The sequence below is a fragment of the Bombus flavifrons genome, chromosome 8 (genome assembly GCF_040668555.2).
Source record: "Bombus flavifrons isolate JBK064 chromosome 8, iyBomFlav1_principal, whole genome shotgun sequence".
Taxonomy (NCBI): domain Eukaryota; kingdom Metazoa; phylum Arthropoda; class Insecta; order Hymenoptera; family Apidae; genus Bombus; species Bombus flavifrons.
In genome coordinates, this window is record NC_138449.1 from 11,989,055 (window position 1) to 12,009,930 (window position 20,876).

The 20,876-nt window shown below is 44.4% G+C and overlaps 1 protein-coding gene across 2 annotated transcripts in view; it reads left to right on the forward strand.

The window, feature by feature from the left end:
* Window positions 1–221: 221 nt before the first annotated feature.
* kon (chondroitin sulfate proteoglycan 4-like protein) overlaps window positions 222–20,876 on the forward strand; it is a 31,234-nt gene continuing 10,579 nt past the window's right edge. The window contains exons 1-5 of one of the 2 annotated variants that reach the window (XM_069118490.1): window positions 222–428; window positions 3,360–4,122; window positions 9,014–9,177; window positions 13,927–14,158; window positions 20,065–20,281. In XM_069118490.1, the coding sequence (XP_068974591.1) occupies window positions 4,041–4,122; window positions 9,014–9,177; window positions 13,927–14,158; window positions 20,065–20,281 (695 nt within the window). In that variant the 5' untranslated portion in view covers window positions 222–428; window positions 3,360–4,040. Of the gene's footprint in view, window positions 429–454; window positions 3,039–3,359; window positions 4,123–9,013; window positions 9,178–13,926; window positions 14,159–20,064; window positions 20,282–20,876 lie in introns of those variants that run through there. The other variant, XM_069118489.1, reaches the window with a different exon arrangement.

A 20,876-nucleotide genomic window follows, 5' to 3' on the forward strand; every position in this document is an offset into this window, starting at 1 on the left:
GTCTGGGCTAGTCAACCTGTCTCCTCCGAATCTTTGCTTGCCTGTAGTCTCTCTGTGTTCCTCTCTCTCTCTCTCTCTCTCTTTCTCTTTCTTTCTCTCTTGCTTTCGCGACACTGTGAAAGGCGAAGGGTGGGTAGTGATATTGCATGCCGCGATACTGGACACAGTGGTGGTAGTGTTTCTAGTGGTGGTGGTGGTGGTGGTGGTGGTGGTGGTGGTAGTAGTAGTAGTGATGATGATAGTGGTGGTGGCGGCGGCGGCAGTGATACCAGGGATGCTGGTGGTAGTGACGGTTTAAATTTCAGCCGCGTGCTCGGGTTCACGTACGTGAGCCATTACACGGGTCCACGGACTTTCTCGCCAACCGAGTAGGATATACGAGCGCCAGTCACTGCTCGCGGATGCAAATTTCGGTCCAGCTCCTCGAGGTGCTGTATAATTTCTTTTTTGTTGGTAGCGCATTGGTACGCGCGAACCGAGCGGTCTCCGCTGCCACTTCTCTTCCGCCAGAGTTGCCGCGTGCGTGGACGCGTGTCTCTTGTCCATCGTATGGATTTCGAGTGCGTGCTTCGCCGAAATGATCCACGTCCATCCGACGTCCGTGCGTATCTGTTTCGCGAACGCGACAGCGAAGAGATTCGATAGAGCCGGCACGAAAACGGGGAATACGACGTCCTGGCCGAGTCGCACTCGTTCCCATGACTCTCCGCACGAATTCGCGATTCGATGCACGTTCGTACGCGAATCGACGGGTCGAACGACCAGTTGAGAGGCAATCGCGAATTCACCACAATGAAAAAAGAATCGGCGAGATCGACCGATGTTTGTCTCCGTTCCGACCAAAGCCAGACGAATGTTCGTGAATCGTTTTACGGCAAAAAATCCGCTCCAAGTATAATACATATATTCGCCTGCGCGCGAAGATGGAACGAAACCAATATTTACGTCGCTATGATTTACGCTCGCGACGACTTTCCTCGAATATCACGATCCACAAGAGAGAGCGGAACGAGACCGGCTCCGTAGATGAGAATCGTACCTCGTAGGCATTTCATCGAACAAAGGTTGAACGTTGATCGTCTGCGAAATCGTAATTCAACGGTTTTCTCCAAGCTCGCGCGGTTTCAACGTTTACTTACGCGAGTCTTCTCGCGTAGCAAAATGCCCGCAGGTGATAACTCGTTGGAAAAAGAGTACATTTATATTACGACGTCGAACCGTTTCTCCTTTCTTCCCATTTCTCTGAACGGTCTGACATTAAACTTCCACGCCGCCGGTAGTTCGTAAGAGTTGGATTAAACGTAACATCATGATCGATTACGCGACGCGGCGGACACAATCATCGACTGCTCCACGCTGTCTGCTTCCTCGAAGACCAGGATAGAAAGAGGTAAAACAGAGACTATCTTTTTATCGGAGAGGCCAAGTGGCTGGCGGTATACGAACAAGCGTATTGTTCGAAAGCTTGTTACATTAGACGAAAGTAGAGTGTAGTATCGATAGCGGCGTTTTCTCTTTCTCCCTGGTACGAAACCCTTGGGTGGCGGCGAGCAATCGTAAATACGTTGTAAACATTACCGGTTCTCCGATATCGGAACTCGGTTTGATGGTGCAGTTCTTCCGCGAGAAAGAAAAAAGATACGGACGAGCATGTACAGACAGCCGTGTATACGCGTATGCATACTATACGCGCATATACATCGAGCAAGTTTGCATTATGGAAATCCACGGACTTTACGACTTTTCGAAGATATCGCGTACATTTCCTTATCTCGGTTTAAGGCTCTCCTGCAAACGTTTATCTCCGTGGCGTAAAGAGGATAGATAGACTCCGCAAAATCGGCAATGATCTCGTTCCGCGGTGAGATATACCTGGTAGCCTCCTCCATTTTCCATCCCGTGAAATATTTATATTCACGGAGAGCAAGGTCGAGGAAGAGAGAATTTTTCCATGGAAACGCGGACGATTGTTCGACTCGTGGTCAGAACAGACAGCAGCAGATTCTCTGGGTATTTCGTGAATTGGATCCGCGGCCTTGCGCGTGTTCCCGGTGCCGTTCGATCGCGCGCGGGAATGAATATCGGTAACCGTGGGACAGAGGGACGAGCATAGAGGGTCGATGGTTTCCCGTCGTACTCTACCCTTTCTCGTTGAATAGAAATGCCAAACTACGCGCTTTTTTATTTTTTTATTTTTGTTCTGGCGTCGAGCGTTGTGTCGGAACGAACCATCGGGGAGAACAATTCGGGGGAGGGCTAGGGGTGAGAAAAATATGGCCCGGGTGCTACGTCGATCCAACTTGTCCATTTATTTTTTTTTTTTTTCTTTCTTTCTTTTTCCGGCACTCGAGAATCATCGACCGTTCCGAATATCGGTCACTGTAAATGAGATTCGTAGAAACGAAAACGCAACCGCGCCAGGATCAAACACCGGTCCGACCGGCGCTTTCTTCCTTCACTTGGCGCGTCTGGCGAGAGACTCTTCACAACGTGAAAGCAAACCGAATCACGACGAAAGAAAAACGGGGAAACACCGCGAAAGAGAGAGGGACAAAGAGAGCGTGGAGAAGAGGGTGGCAAGTGCCGGATTAACTAGCTTGTTTAAATGTTTAGATTGCCAGGTGGCAAAACTCTTCTTCTCCGTTCCGATGCAATTCGAATCGATCGACCGCTAAAAATCCGCTCGCGTTCGAGGTTATCGTCGTCAAGGGGAAGCTCCGAGCTTTTTCAACGGATTTAAATGCTCGACGGGTCCTAGAAGCAAATAAACCAACGAAAAATCAGAACAAGCTCTCCGAGCGGTAGAATAAGAGCTCTGGTTTATAATTTCAGCATCGTGTACTCAAAACCTTTTCACACGAAGATACATCACTACCAATTGAGAAATAAAAGTCGCAAAACATCGTCGGACGCGAGCGGATTCCTCTCCGGAAGATGAAATTCCAGTCGCGATCGTGTCGTCTCTACACGAAGAAACACGCGGACGTGACCGTCCTGACGACGATGAATTAGACGGTTCGGCGAACACGAACATCACGGTAAAAGTTTCAATGTTTCGTCTCTTTTATGAGACGTTTCCCGCGAATGAACGTCTTTCGAGAAAGAAGTACAATCCCGATCAGATCTAGCGAAACGAGTCTCGTTAAAAGAGGCAAACGCGAACCGCACGGTATCCTTTCTCGAGCAAGAAGAACAGCTTTAACCGTAAGAGCGTCTCGCGAGTAAAACGAGTGGTCGGTGAATAGAGTCAGCTGGAGTATACGATAGACATCGCGTAATCTGAAAACCGTTCGGCTGATTAAATCGCGGCTAAGCGAACGTAGGTGTCGTTCTATAGCCGTGACCCGGTATCCTTTTAGAAACGAACGGATTCGCCGGCGCAGGAAAAGGAAACGAAGAGTGTACGTGCACGATGCCAGCCAGAACGACGTCAAAGGGTAGAACGCAGCCAGAAGCGAGCGGAACGTGGTCGAACCGATACTCGCAACAACACCGTTCGATTTTACACTTTTATACGAAACGAGCTACGCCGATCACCGTTTCCGTGTTGTTTCGGCTTGACGGTTGTGCCTTTTGATTCGTACACGAAAATAGAGGCGAGTGACCGGTGAACGTTGACTAAAGCGCGCGACCATTGCCAACAAACGAAACGTCGCCGCTTGCCTCGTCGACGTCGACATCAGCGAATCAACGTTGACGCGAGAACGATACGGGAAACGGTGGTGATTCGAGCGGCGTGACTGCGCGTGACGATCGACGCTCCCAAATGGATGGAAAGAGTACGGCCGAGTCTTAACCGGCCTGTAAATAGTCTGTCGTAATTCTCGTCACGCGGCTCCGATATCCCTTAAGTGGCGATATCCCCGGTCGGGTTGTTTCGCAAGCGTACGCAGACTTTCTTTCCTTTTCGCGAGCGAAACGAACCGGAGGAAATAGTGGCGAGCGAAAAACGTGGTGCAGTCTCCAGATTCCAATCGAGAAAAAACGAGAAAGCAGGAACGGAGAAAGGATATAAAAGGAAACGTCCAGGAAGGAGCCTAATGTTTCTCAACGACATGGAGCTGCTAATGTTCTTAGCAGTAACGGCCTCTCTTTTGGGTTATTGCCAAACAGATGAAAAAGGTAATGTATAGACGTCACTTGGACGGTGACGAAAGAAACGCGAGCTTTGCTTTCGGCTGTTACCATCGCGCGATCGTAAATCCAGGGATGCACGATGGAAAACCGGCAAACATCGACAGAGATTAACTTTTATGGTCAGCGAAACGAGTGGCCGCCGCGAATGTACTTATATCACCGATACCGACCTCTTTTTCAATGGTCCAACGATCTACCACTGCGCTTTTAATAACCAACGAAAACGCGCCAGTCGTAAACACGGGGATACGGCTTGCTCGTTCTACGATCAGTCGATCCAACGGTTCTTATTTTCCAACGATTCCTGGATCGACGAAGCTCGCGTATATCCTTTTAACGATAATTTTTCGTCGAACGTTTGCTCGTTTCTTTCGAACGGACGCAAAAATTTCAACGATACAATTGCGATACAACAGAAAAAGGGATGTGAAAAGAAAAAGTGTACCGTGAGGCTTTACGCGCGTAAAAATGAATTTTCAAGAATCCAATTATTTTCTCGCGGATAATATCGCGAGAGAAATTTCCATTTTGACAGTAATTCAGAAACTGTTGACCGAAAGTATCGGGAAAGAAGCAAATGAACAGCGACGACGGAGTATCACTCCGTACGGAATCTCTGCCCGTTTTTAATTAGAGTCATCAATCGCGTCAGAACTAAAAAATATTTCGCTGTTATTGAATGACAAAGTAAACGAAACAGCAAATATGAAACGGTTAATTGCAAACATTAATTACAAAATTAGTTTGCTTCGTTTCGTTTCGCGAAAATTATAGCAAAGAGAAATAACGTAATAATATGAGATGTGGTTCGCTCGGTTCACGGTGACGCAGATGAAATACCAAAGTATGATATCTGCAGCCGCGGTTTCGATCGTCTCTAATTGCCACGATACAGTCCGCGATTCAGTGATTTTCGTCTCGTGTTCTTACCTATTTATGGCTACCGCCCACTTAACGACACGTGAACACCATCAGATCGATATCGACTTATTTACGTTCTGTAGCCGAGAGAACCAACCTAACCCAAGTCTATGTTTTTCGAAATCCAGTTATACACACAGCGCGTCATTGCACTTTCTTTATTTTATCAAAACAACATGGGCCTATTTACGTTCGTTATAAATAGAAAAAGGATTTAAGTGGATCAAACTACCTTCAGTGGCCACTGTTTATCCGTATGGCGTCGTCTTTTCGTTCTATTTCCTTTTCAACGATTTATAGTTAACGATTCGATACACAGAGACAACGAACCTTTCGGGAGATTTAATTTTAGCGGTGAGAGAGGGAAAGAAGAAACGACGATCGAATTGAAATCGCGATTTTTCATCTTGACACGACTTTGATGGAGCGCGTAAAAAAAACGAAACTAGCCACCGTATCCATCTCTTTATTCGAGGCTACGCATCACTAACCGATCATCGATGCACCGATAAAGCTTCAATTAATCCTCGTATAGAGCATACGCGCCGATCATTCAACGAACAAAGTACGAACTTGACCGATTAACAGATTTTCGAAACCTTTCATCTAAAATAACGTTGCCTGGAGAAGGACGCGGCGCGCATCGGATTTGCGTATAACCGCCAACATCCGCGAGGGTTATCAGTTTTACGTAAACTGTGCTTCATCTACTCACTTCGTGACTTTGATCGGGTATTAAATTTTAGCGAAAGGATACGAGGAAGAAACGAAGAAAGGATAGCTACAAGTTTGCCCATCGACCAACAAGGTGTAATCAGTTTTTCATTTAACCGGCTAATCCATCGTTTAGCGGATATTGCGAACGCCAACGATCGAATTATATGAGGTAGAAACTTTTAGCCGAAGCTTGAAAAACAATTACCTACTATTTTTCGTTGTAACTGAGTCGAAAACGAAATTTATCGCTATCGATTTTACAGAAACCATTCTTGATCCTCGGCTACGTATTTCTGTAATAGCCGAACGTCGAGGGCAATCTAGCCGAACATCGAAATACCATGATGGAAATAGCAATAGCAACACGAGTTTAATCAATTTCCCGTTTATCTCGCGTTCCATTTCACTAATCCATCATTTTGCTGGGAAATTAATGCTACGTCGACGCTCGGCCCACGATTCGAAAGCGTCCGTTTTTCGAGCAGTCGACGCTTTCTCAGTCGAAAGGAGCGTATCGACAGATTTTGTTAATTAAATACGACTGACCGTTTAACGGCCAATCATCGTTGAAAAGCCGAAATCTCTATTCAGTGCGGTATGCGGAAATTTCGCGCGTCGATTCGCGGAAAATCGTGAATATCGTGAAACGTGGCATCTTAATCCAACGCATTTCACGCGCTCCATTGAAAACCGGAATCCGTCGACGCGACAAAAACGGAATCGCGATACAAGAACAATATCGTCGTAGTCACCTCGCCGTTTATCCAGCTCATCTGTGCTTTATAGACTGCTATAGTTGTTCGTTGGAAACTTCGAACCGACAGGTGCATCGCCGAGTAAAACCAATTCCACCGACGGGACGCATCTACCGCACGACTATGTACCCTGTACTTGTCTCATCTTGTCTCGTCTCGAATTCAACGTGGGATTACTTTACCGAAAAGAAGACGAATACGATGCGGCAGCTGCTCGATGCTTTGCCATTCGTAATACGCGAGTTAAGAAAAGACAAAGCCGAGTTCGCTACAATTCCATGAACACGTCCGACGTCAAGTATCAGCTAAGAATGACGTTTATTGGTCAGACCTGGGGTTAGCTTGCAGAAACGCTACCCCCAAGCGACTGACTTTGCGCCATTTCTCTGCCCTATTATCTTGGTAATTAGCGATCGATCAACATTTCCGATAAGAGAAAATCTGCTTGCAATTGGATAAGGATCTCGACCTCGTTATTTCTAGGTTGTGCCTTGCGCCGATAAATTCGAACCGTGAGAACAATAAACCCTGTGCGTAAAAATCCACGGATTCTGGTTAACGGGCACGCGTTAGCGTCGTACGGTATCGTCGCTGAACTCTGCCATCGCCAACCAAACTACATTCAACCGCGATACGAAGCTACAGGAATAGTCTATGCGTGAATAACAATATTACGATCTACACGGTAACCCGAAATCGATGAAAACGATTCGCGGTCGACGTTAATGCTTTTATGCGCTGTTCAACGATGATAGAAAAAGAAAAACGAAGAGAAAGAAACAGAGATGAAAGAACGGCCCCGAAGAAAGAGAAAAAGAGGATCCTACGTAGTTAATGACCCGTGCGGTTATTCTACGTACTCGACCGCTTTCTTAGATCATTTACACGCCACTGGGAAATAAACTCTTTACAAGTCTCAACGTTCGGTGTAAGAGGACGTCCGATTTCTCGGTATACAGCTAGATACGAGATCTCTCGTTCAACGGTCGTTTAAAGGAGTTGAAGTCGTTCATTCATCGGTCTTGCCAACCTTTTCAATCGCCTACTGTATTTTCTTTCTTCTCTTTTATCCCTTCTTCTCCTCTTCATTACGTTGTCCTCTTTCTCCGTGTTCGACACAATCGAAGTATATCGAATGATGGAAAATATGAAATCATAACGATCGACGACGTCAAATAAATTTTGCTTCGTCGTGGCGCGGCATCGGTCGTTTATTTGCCACGGCTATAGTCCTCCTTTCGCAGTTGTTTCGATTTCCGTAAAATTCCCCATATTTTGCGAGGCTTTGCCGCGGCAATGTGAATTAAACAGGTAAAAATCCATTTTGATACGATTGAAAACGCGCAGCAGCTGAATATTTTACATCGATAAAAATTACACGATCCTTTTATTCACGACTAAATGATAAATAGTTTATAAGCAGGCTTTAACGTTATTAAGAGCGATCAATTATTGTATAAAAATCTACACTGAAATTATTACTTATTCTACCGAGTGAAAAGGATTGCCCGAACTGTGCCATATATACAGAATTTTCTAGAAAGCACTCATTACACGTCTAACCACATTCTTCAACATAAATTATTTATCGAGGTTTTAATAACGTTTCAACGTGTATGAGATTTTTATACGAATGATATGTACGGAATAAACAGGCGAAAATTAAAACGTTGAAACATACCATAGTTCAACAAAATCGAATATCAAATTCAATTTGATTGTTCGAGGAATTAAATCGCTTAAACATCTACGATATAAAGCGACGAGTTCAAAATGAACATTTTTATCGATAAAATGGAAAAGCGTGCAAACAACGCGTGCATTCCTCCACAAAACGCAAAAAAGGAATAATCAACAATTTCTAAAGTTTCCGTTTATTTGCAACGTTTGCACCGATTCGTAGAACTCATCCCCAACAAAATTAAGGGAACGGAAAATATGCGTAAACAAGGGTATCGGATTGTTTCACAGATTCTATTGGTTCGTCGATCGATCGCTACACATTGTCGTGATCCGAAATGACCTTGACCGCCAATGAAACGACCTCGATAACTCTCATGTCATTTAAACGACCTTAATTTCTAACGACGCACGATCCGATTCTCCCAACCTACCTTATTTTTTATTCAAACTGAAACTTTCATAGCAACAACGAGATTACCTACCACTGTTTATAACAAACTCGATACGATTATATTTCCGTTTTATCGTGTTGTTTTCCACTTTTAAATCCTATCCTTTTAAGGAACGATTTTAAGAAACTAAACTGTACGTTTATGCGTCTGTAAAAATACGCTCTACATTTTGTAGCTTATTTTAAGCAGAAACGTGTATGCCTATGAACGTGTTCAAAGCGTATACACCTTCCGAGTAACTTAGTACAAAGGAACGAGCAAACATATACTATACATTCATATTTCACGCATCGATAGCTGAACGATTGCCACCCGGAAGGAACAATAAATTTTTCAAATTTATTACAGTGTCATTTTATGGTGCGAGCTACATTCATCTTCCGGTACAAGAAGCTAAGGGTGCGACTGACATCAGCTTCCGGTTTCGAACTCATCTCGCGGACGCTATGCTGCTATTGGCCGCTGGCAAGACGGATTACTGCCTGATCAAACTCGAAGCCGGCAGATTGAAGGTTCGTTTGCCCTCAATGCTTACTTCTATTAATAGGCTTTCTGTTTGGAGCTCCGTGGTCGCTCGTCGTTAACCAACCGCACGTGCTACAGTCCGACGCGACAGTCAGACTTACGTCCCTCTCTTCCTGTCCCTCTTCCTCTCTCTCTTTCTCTCTTTCTCTTTGACTCTCTATCTTTCTACAACCGAGCTAAGAAATTAGGCTTGCTTTGATACATAGAGAAAGGGATGAAAAAAAGAGAAGGGGAAACGCATAGAGCTAAAACACTACACCACGACCGCCATAAAAAATGCGAAAGGTGAAATACGATTTTCATGCACACGTCCAACGATGACGTTTTGCCGGTTGGTTTTATAACTTCGATAAAAACCGTGATTTTAACGTCGCATCGTTGCCCCGTTTTATTCGAACCATTAAAACTCCGCAAGTAAAAACATCTTATTTATGTACGCCGTTGCTCGTGCTCCTCACGAGCAACGGTTAAAAGGGGGAGAAACAGGGCAGATCGATGCATCTCATGGCAGAATAACATTTATCGGCGAAAGAAGAAAACAACCATCTTTTTTCTACTCTTTGCCTATTTTTCTCTCCCTTTCCCTTTCCCATTACGTAAAAAGCGTTCGTAAAATTCACTCTCGAGCAAAGTTAACGCCTTCCTTTGACTTTGTTTAAATCAATTCCAGGGCATTAAGTTCTCTCTGAATCAGCCGGGCATGAAACGCGCCAAGCCAATAATGAGTTTCAGCGTAAACTTTGATATAAAATACATACTGTTACGACACGATTTTGTTGTAGTTAATAATCCATCGCGTAACTACTGTATCGGAATGATCTCTTTATACCAGGTGAAATAAACAATACGACGTTACAATCCATCGATCGCCGTTTCACGAGACAAGCAATTTTCGTCGCGTGTCTCAAAAATACAATAGCGGCTCGCGAGCCGGCGACTATTTTTAATTGAATTAAATATGACACACCGGGATTTAACTTTCACGCGCACGCCACATGAAATAAAATATTGTAATTTATTTCAAAGCAACATCCTCTGTAAACTGCCGTGAAAATTTCTATTTGCAAATAATCGTGAAAACTGTTCTTCCATGGTGTCGTTAAAACGCGATCGGCAGCGAAATTTTTAACGCGAATCGTTACGTTTTAACTTAGCAAAAAAAAAAAAAACCAGCGTTCTATGTCGCACGGTCTAACGAAAAAGTATGGAGGGACACGAGATCGTTTCGTTCAATTATGTCGGGTTGCAATTATACGTCATAATTTGTGCCGTCGCGGGTTTTCTCGGAAACTTTTATGCTTATTTGCTTCCGGATGATTTTGCTGTAACACGTTGAAGCGTGCCGATCGTTAAGGATTCGTCGACGCGAGTTTCAACCACGAGTTCTCGGTGCTCGTATGAACGTGCACGGTTATTAACGATCGCCGGTGACGCCGCGACGTCGGCCCGAAACGAATGCTCGTTGCTGAGGAATTAAACGGCTCCAACGAACGTACCAGGTTGCATTACGAGGAACAACGATGCACGTGGGACGACAGTGCCCAGATGGACCACTTTGCTCTTAGATAGTAATCGTCGTCGAGCTCTAGTTACAAATTATGAATCCGTGAGAAGAATCGCTATAAGTATGACGAATAGGAGCAACATCACCACAAAATGCGTACAACTATCTAACGATAAATAGGAAACAGTTGTTAATCCAGCTACGCTCGTTACGTTTAATTCGAATATATTATATCCAGCGATCGCGTTCATACGATGCAAACGCTTGATAAGTAGAAACAAACGCGAAAGCCCGAAACATTTACAGAGCGCTGGCTATTAATCGTCTGTCAGCGGTTATTGTTACCTGGCCTCAGACAAGGGACATTAATATTCTTTAGCGAGAGGGGATTTGCAAACTTTGAATCGGTGACGCGTATCGTTCTTGATTGAACGTTTTAGACCGATTCTGGCATTAACTTGGGTTAACGCGATTAGCGAAAGTCGCGTTTCGTGTCTCTCATCCTTCGTAAACGCGTTCGAACGTGAATCGATAGACACAAACGAGATCGTAACGCAAACCACGTTTCACCGACGATGAATCTTCGTTAGAAATTGCGAACGTGTAACTCTCAATTAAGAAGCTACATAAAGGAAAGAGACGCAAACAATAAGCAACCGGGCAGACAAAACAGTCTTGACGTCTGCGGCGAACGTTTAACTGCCATCGTACCGTATCGCGCGATTATACGAATACGAGAGGAAAAATTCTCGAACGAAACTCTAATTCGATCTAATTCAGCAAGGAAGAAAAACGAGGAAAGCGCCAGTTCCTTCGCGAACTCTAATAAATCTAGAAAATTGCAGACCGATCAGCCTATTCAGCTGGTCGAGCGAGACCCTGGAAATGCGAATTGCTATAATTCAGCTAAAAATCTAGAACGTCGTGAAAGCAGTTCCCTTCTGGATTCGCCTTAAATCTTTCGGAAACGTAGAGAAAATTACAGAGCAACTGACTTCTTCGATACTACTACGCAGTGGTTAATGCGTGAACGTAACTGTCGGCTATCTTCTAGGAAATTTAAATCGTCGAACCTGAGCCTTTTTGCGACAACCTTAAGACGATGACTAGGGTAATCCAGTATCGCGATAGAGTGTTGAAATACCGTCTAAGTGCATTAGAGGACGAGGAAAATGCCGTTTCTCGGTGGAGCGCTAGGATCCAAGGTGAAAACCGCGCGAATCTAATTTCGCGAAGGGTTAAGTCCACAGGTCGAACCATGAGAAGACGGGTAGGTGGTGTCTGAGCTTAATTAAATTTGTTAAGAAGATCGTTAAAGAGGATGAGAAGGGGGATAAGCGAGAGAGCAAAAAGTGCAATGGAATCGTTTCAGCCTTGTATGCCTCGGTACGCTGTCGGATCTGCCTCGGCTCTCGTTTCGTGGTTTTACTCGCTTAAAATCTTTTCCATCTTCACGGTTATTCAATTATTCGGAAATTGGAGCTCATCGACGAGAAGTATCGTTTACTTCCGATTGTTTCAGCAACACGTTAAATTCGTATGAAAATTTATTCTATTGCGCGTTACAACGTTTATATTTACCAAATGAACGAAAAATCTCTATGAATTTAATCAAACGTGCATCGTTTGCTTTATATCGAGAGTCCGTCGAAATAATTCGATGTCCGTCGAAATACGCAATTCCGAATTCGGTCTGGTAGCCAGAATGTATGAGAGAGAAAGAAGAAAAATATCATCCTTTTTCTCCTGGTTGTAATCGACCAGTCGAATATTTGTCATTGTTCCCTTTCCAATCACCGGTGCTGCATCGATAATGCACCGACGTGGTCGTCTCTTCGACCTTCGAAACGTATAGATTCGCGTTTACACTCAACGAAGTGTCGTGTCTCTCGCGCTTATACATATTAATGGGTTCCTGCATAGTCATCGGACATCACGCTACTACCGGCTGAACTTGCAACTCGCAAAAGCTCACGCCTTTATTACGGAATCGATCGCAGAACGAGAAGAGACCGTCTGAAGCGTCGGTGTTACGATCGGCTTCGATGCCAATCGCGCAACCTCGTAATTTCTACCCGCCTCTGCGAACGATCGACTTTTCATTAAGGTACGATTCTACCACGGCTGTCTCGGTGGTTCGTTCCCCTGTCCAAGATCAACGACGAAGAGATCGTGGCAGTTACATCGAAGACGTCGCTATAAGTCTCGATCGGTCGATTTAGGTCGCGATTAAAGACTCTTTATCAGAGGCTGCCGCGTCGTCCCTCGGCAAAGCGCGTCGTGTACCATCCTAACTCGATAATGCATTACTCGAACCAGTCTCATAATGTCGACCCAAGATACCGCAAAACGGAAAAAAAAGCTTCGCGTAATCCCTGCCCGTTTGTGGCGTCGTACCGGGTACCTGTGCAAAAGGGTCGAGCTTTGGATTAATAAAATGCACTAGCTAGACTACTATGTCAACCGTTTCTTTTTAACCGGTACCTGGATTATCGTGGCCGCTTTCCTTTTTCACCGGACGGACAGTTCCTCGCAGATTTTAAGCGAAGCAAGTGTTACGTAAATAGATGCTAATTTTTATTCTAATTTACTTAGATGCCGGAGTCAAGGAGTCGGCGCGAGTAAGTTTCCTAAATAAGGGAAGGATTATGCGGTGAGCTGTTTGCCTTCCTCGCTATTCTTTATGAATTATGTTCTCGGGTATATGTTCTTCGCAGCTTTTCAAAAACTCGCCCACAGGTTTCAGAAAATCCGATTACGTGCCATCTAGTTAGAGGTAGAGTCTGATAAACGAGCAATAGATGGCAATCTGAGGAAGATCAATATTTAATACGTTTCTAGAGTATCCTTTTACACTACGCATGCATGAACCGAGGATGTGATTCTTGTTAAAGTAGGATGAAAAATGGGACGTTGAATCGCCAAGGGTTTCTCTCGGCCCGGCTTGCCGGAGAAATTTCAAAAAGTATTACTAGCACGAGCTAACCGCAAGAAATCTGAATCTTTTCACAGTCGCGTTTCTTCCGAGATAATAGGAATACATAAACCCAAAATTGTACACCATCGAAAGAATAATTCTCCTTCTATGCGTCGCTTTATCCAAATTTCCAACAAGGAGCAATTATCCTTGGAAGAAAGTTGTTCGACTTTGGCCGAGCACCGAAGTCCATGTAATTCCGTCTGTCTTTAATCGAGCGACTTACGAAGATCGTTTCTTTTGATTTTTTCACAGGTTCACATAAATTTAGGCGCAGGTGAAAGCGAGATGGCCAGTGCTCGTGGATTGACATTGAACGATCTGAGCTGGCACGAGGTAAACCTGACGAGACGAGAAGCGAATATCACGCTACAGATCGACGTGATACACACGACCAAGTCCCTTCTACCAGGACGTTTCTTCGAACTGAATATACACTACGGAGTCTTCATCGGGGGACAGGGTGACTTTAACGAGCTATTTCTAGGTAAGGCGCACCGGCAAGCTTGACTCACTCGGATAAATCGTCGCGCCACGTGACTGCACTAGCTTACTAACTTACGCCTCGTTTCCAACGCGAGGACCGCACCAGCTACCACGCATCGATTTTGATGAAGTTTCATGGTTACATCGAGAAGACAAATATTTTTTCCTCGAGCCAATCCGTGATAGTCCGTGCAATTACTTCACAGCATTTAACGTTTCTCGTTTAAGATGTTTGTAACGTAGAGCGACTTTCTTGTAATTTCTTTGAAATTTTAACGATACGTTGTTTAACATATTATCTGTATATATGTATACAGACGTATAAATATACATGATTCAATCTTTAGAGAGCCTAGCCTTAGCGAAATGGAAATATTCATCTTCAGAGTTGTAAGTTTTAACGCGTAATCCCTATAGAGATGCTGCATCTCGTGCTGTTGCAAAAATAACTTTTTGATGAATTGCAAAAGAACCGTTCTTACGAAGTTCTTAAAAAAACTAATATGTAGTGTAAAATGATTAAGAGAATTTTTTTCAGAAAAAAAGTTAGTCTTCGTCCAGCCGTTTCCGACTAAGAGTAACGTGAAATATCGTAATATCGGTATTCTCCGCATCGAAATTGCCGTGTACATTACAACGCGAATTACGTCCATTTCTGAATTATTTGTTAGTACGCGCACGTGCAGACAGCTACGAGATTTCTTCATAGAGAATCTCAGACACGCATGCTGAACATGACCTTCGAATTTCAATGTGTTTTACTTTCAATAGATACGGTTACGTTACAAATATCTTAAACCGTTTTCTTCCTTAAGTCGAACAAGACTACGATTTTGTTTCCTTTTGTTCGGTTGAACGATCGCCAACACAGCCTTTAACATCTATCGGAGTGAAAATTTACGAGTATCGTCTACGAGGCTACCTTCAACCAAGATTTTCACTGATAAATTTTTACTACTACCCCAACGATAAAATGCGTCGCGACTGAAATTGAAATAGAAAAACAATATAAGGACGTTCGACGAAAAATATTTCATTGACGCGGTCGAGTGGAACTAGATTTGACAAACCCCACTTCGATTCCACACGCCATTCGTATAAAAACTCATATTTTCACAACTGCAAACGGATTATACAGAGACGACCAGAGGTTTGTGTTACGTGATCACGGCCCGGCAACAACCAGTTGGGTTCAAATATTCGTATTGCGTTTGTTGCGGCAAAATATCTACTCTATTGCAGAGATTTTCTCGCTCTACGTACAATGGAAGCAACGGATCCCCCGATTCGGCAGCCCAGTGTTTCTATTTATTATTTCTTGTGGCACGATCGAATCCGCGAAAAATATTTCCACTCAGGAATTTTCGATTACGAACTGTTTTCGCGATTCTTCTACTGTTGTACTAATTGTGAAGTAGCTGATATATCGTACCAGTCAGAAAGAAAAAGAGAAAACGACAAACGACGATTACGTAGATAAGTAAAAATACAGGATGAATCACTCGAAAGCAATCGTTAGAATCGCTGGTTTTATTTTCTTTTTTTTTTTTTTTATAAAAATTAACGCACGACTCACGGATTTCTCTTCGTTTTCTCTCGAGTATCTTTGAGTGGCCTGGAATATCCTCGAATAGTTATTATTCGTCGTTAAATTCGAAGGACAAAAAGATACGATCATTTTTCAAGGGGATTCTAGTATTTTTCGTGCTGGTAGCAACGAAGTTTCACTGATAAAAGCTTTCGATTTCGATCTCGATCGATGTTCGGTGTTTAACGATAAACAGCGATATAGAAGCAAATCGATAAGGCAATCGTGGGAGAAACGGAGTAAGCAATTAAAACAGCGATTCGCCCCATATATCAAATAGCCAGTCTGTATCTTTCGACATCGATCTATTGAAATATTATTTAGTGTACGTCATGGGGGATATTTACTCCATCCATCACTGACGTGCGCACCATCAGCAACGGTCATTGAGCAAGATTAGCACGGAGAATATTCTGATAGTAGGACACCACGAGAGTTGGCCGTACTCTCTAAACCTAATTTCTAATCGCTGACGGATCGATCATCGATCTCCTTCCCCGACAAGATGAAATTATCGAAGCTTACCGGAATGGCCGACCCGTTAATCGGGATCGTGAAATCGTAAATTGGATGTGTACGGTGCGTATAGCTGACCGACAGAAAGGCCGGTTTCGAGAATGAGAAGCTACTCCTTTCACTCGGATCTAGGCATGCAGACGATGTCTAAGTAGCTCCGACAAGATTATACCCGTTGAGAAACAATCCAAGCGAGAAGTATATGTTATGAATTTTGCTCCTCGCGAATTCCACCAGACTTCCGCGCGGTCGAGTTCTGTCTCTGGTATCTCTGTTGCGTATCTCTCGCAGCTATTTCCGCGGGTTAAATCACAGAGCAAGGATGAACGGTATGGTTCGCCTCAAGCTAAAACGGCAATAACTTGGACCGCAAGAGCACAGTGACAGCGATAGAGACCGGTTGGTTAAAAAGCAAAAATTCATCGGAAGGTGACCGAGGTGACGCGTTCCAAATTGAATACGATCAGTACAAACAGAGAGTGTACCGGTGACGCTCGTTCCCCGCCGTTATTCCCTCGAGCATCTCGTGCAACGCTCGACGACCAGCTCGAAATTCAATTTACATATTCATGACAATTCATTTGTACCCCATGGTACGACATAACCGTACCCGCCACCCCTTCAGGATCTCTTATTAATTCCTGCTACCCCGCGAACCCCGCTAAATTCCCCGAGTCGAGGAATAAAGAACGAGGAAAATGGCGAACAGACCGTCTACGTCGCGCCAGTCTCGGACTATTCGTTCGTTCGTTTTTCGTATACAGAGTTCTCGTGTTCGTGCGCAATTTTAAGAAGAAAGGTCGGAACGATTCTACGAAGTCGCTTCCATGCGACCAGACCGTAGAAGAGTTCGCGTAAAGTTAGAATCGCGGCGACTTTTCATTTTCCATCCATCTCGCTGAAATATGCATGAAAACGGTATAGACTGTTAATCTAACTGCGAAACTCGGATGCTTCCTTCTGTCGACTATCCGCGGATTAAGCCAACAACGATAAAACGGCTAAACATTAAAATAACTTTTTATTCGGGTCTTCCCGTTATACAGGTAGCATTGAAAATAAAATTCTCAGCATGAATTTCGTTTATCGAATGACGTTTCCGTGGCTACGCGAAAATATAGAGAACACTCCCCACTAGACATACATCCGATACCGGGAAATCAATAAAAGTATATACCGAGATGTCGGTGTCAATGTTCTATCGCGAAACATTCGATCACGGTTACGTCCAAATAAATTGAACAGTCTTGAATGTGGCGACAGGGGAAATTATTTATTTTATGGTCGCTCGGCTTCACGACCGCGAATACGGCGAATCGTTTTCATCTGCGAACATTCCGATATCACCGTCTCCGCAGCGACGAAATATCGCGATACATATGAAAGCCACTGCAGAATATTTTTTATCGCTCTCTCGCTCTCTCTCTCTCTTTCTCTCTCTCTCTTTCTCTCTCTCTCTTTCTCTCTCTCGTCGTTATTTTCTTCGACAATGCGACGAAAACTACTCCCCTCTCTTTAAATGAATACGAATACGAATTATCAGTCGCCGAGTAAAGCGGAACTCCTTGTATCTGTCATCTCTGTAGAGCGTTTTAGATTTCATTTCATTTCATTTTAGGTTTCATTCGCGACCACGTACACAAAAACACCAAACGCAGGCGAGGTCCATGCAAATATGAAAGATGTTTGTAGCTAATTGGGAGACTGGGCTCCCCCCGATGACCCGTCCGAATCGCGTTTTCTTGATGATGATCCGCGGTGCTTGTACTGTCTTGGCCCGTGGACTCTTCGTCGTCTCGTTAGAGCAGAGTCTCTTGGCCCAATTATCCGCGGAAGGCAAAATAAGAGATATCCTATCCTCCGTTTGTTCAGATTCCTTCCATTCGATTGGACGCAGTGGATTAGGATTTACAGCTGCATGCGTATGTAGCCATCCTGCTTCATTGTGTCGATCTTTATCCGATACTGTATCGTTCCGAAATTGTCCTTTTGATATTGTCGGCGCCTTGTGTGCGATAACATCCGCTGGTTCCGCGTAACTCGGACTGTTATGCCTAGAATCTGGTTTCAGGGGGCAGTTGCGCTCTGAATTGCCCAGCATTAGGCCTTGTTTCTTTCCAAAAGGTGTCACCATGCTGGGTGTCACCTTGCCAGCCTGAGCGGCGCACCGAATTATTTGCCAACCAGAGCGGCGCACCGACTTATTTGCCAACCTGAGCGGCAGAGCGACTTACTTTCCATCCCAAAAAATTCCATATTTTCATGAACTCTGCCAAATGGATGTTAAATATGTTGCAAATTATCGACTAAAGGTCAACCGGTCAGGTCAAACCGATCGGTCGATATCGCGTACCTCGAATGAATTAACGCTCAAGGTGGAGGAGGTTTAATAGATCGAGTGTTAGAGTAATCCAACACTGTATTTGCACTTATTGTATAAACGTAAAGTGTGATATTAGGAACACGGCGGTGGTAAGATCTTGTTGGGAGTGAAGTATTTCACCCGTACGGTCTGATGATGAACTGTTCTCCTACGTTGCTGATTGTCCCTAACAGCCGTTGGGTTTCGTCTGTCCCTCGTGCCCTTCCGGCTGTTCCTTTCCCGGGGTTTTTTATTTGACCTGGGAGTCATTAGGTTTACAGCTCGGGGAGGACATGTAATTTCCTAAAGAAGGGAATGGGCCTGTCCATATGGACCCCCTTGAACGGTCCCGTTCAAAAAATTGCTGGTAGTGGTATATATTTATTCTGTAGGTTCTTATTCCTCGTCGTCGATAGGTAATGGGCCATTTTATTGACCTTAAAACCCTGCAGGAGCGATGCGCAGTCTCTCCTCTTCGAAACGGGACATTTTCCAGTGACCTCGGTCCATTTTGCGGTTATCCGCGGTATCTTTAGCCGCCTGTAGGAAAAACCGTTCTCGAAACTTCTCCAATTAATATAATCGTGAAGCACGCAAGAGGATCACGTAGAATGGAAGCTGTGGCACGGTTGCGGCATGAACGATTTACCGCACTATGAACGGCTGGGTTTATTGCCGAGGTTTATATACCGCTACACCGGAAAATGTCATCACGAACCCCTGTCAGTAAACACCCGTACGGTTTTGCATCCTTGTGCGTCTCGTGTTACCTTACCGCGGGTATATAACCGTCGTCTTTCACGGAACCGCGTCGACTATAAACGCAACTTTCAGGCCGATACCACCACGCGCGAACAAAATCGGATTCGTTCAATCGTACACCAAACTCCCTTTATCAGGAAATGAATTACCTTTCGTTGAAATTACTACGTAGATCGGGCTCGTTCTAATAAATTAACCGAGTTACAGCGCGATTATTTTCGTGAATTATGTTTGGCGATCGTATAATGGAATAGGTGGATTCGATAGCCTAGTTGGTTCCCTGGCAGCCAACGAAACTGAGATTATCTGGCCATCAACCCCGATGTGGTTTGCAACTGACGCTTTCATTACACCGCTCCTTCACGAAGACCTCCGCCACTGAATAATACCTCGTGAACCGGTGCCAAAGGGTGCCACCGCGTTCTCTACGTTCCGCGAGACTATAAGAATCAGCCTGGCCATCGAATTTAATATCCGCCCGTTTCGTTATTCGCTCGTGCGAGCAGTTCGTTCAAAGGAATATGCAAACGCCGAATCCGAAAGTCGCGCGACGCTAACGACTCGAACGGATCCGTTGTTCCAGTCGATCACGTGAAATCCAGCGAGTTTCCTTTTTCAAATTTGACCACAGCGCGTCGACGTCGACGACGTTTTCCTTCATATGTTCCTCTATTCTCAGGGCACACGGATTACTTGAGAGGCTGTATGGCTGACATAATCTACAATGGCGCCAGGGTAATAGAATACGCCAAGTCGAGAAAAGGCCAGTCGGAGGCGACTGCCGTTACGTGGAGCTGTTCGCCGGAATTCGACGCTACAAGAAGCACGGAAGTTAGTTTTGTGGAGGATGGTGCGTTCACAGCGATCCCAAGACCTATTCCACGCTCCGGCTCCAAGTACGTAGATAAATACCGTCCTTTGCGCCGTATGAATTACATCCAAATACTCAGCTTGTGGAATAGTAGATAGTCAAATTAATTAACGTTCGAGCAAGGCTTGTCATAATAGAAACGTTATTTCTGTTATTAACCGCTCATCGATCTTGCGCTTTTCTCAAACGCAACGATTTCCGTTGCGTAAGTGTCAGTTCCAACGAGATATGCACGCGTACACGTAGCCGATTTTGTAACAGAAAATGAATCGACCTAGGACGATATTATAGACGAACGAGCCTCGCGCGTGACGCTTCGTCAACCGTCAAACAGCTGGTATTAGCGGTTTCAGAAATTATCGATAGACGGATGAACCGCTATGAATACAAACTAACAATAATATTTGATGCGTGTCTATTTAAAGCGTCGGGTAGATGTAAAATCTAGTTTCCAAGTCAATGTTAGTGCCAGTCTGTGAGAGACTGCGTGCTTATCAAAACTAATCGACGAGTAAAAGTTACCCGGCGTATCGTGCCGAGCTTGATGAACCATTAATAATCGGATAAATAATTTAGCAAGCTAAAAAGGAGCTAGCACACGCCACGACGGAGGTAATTTA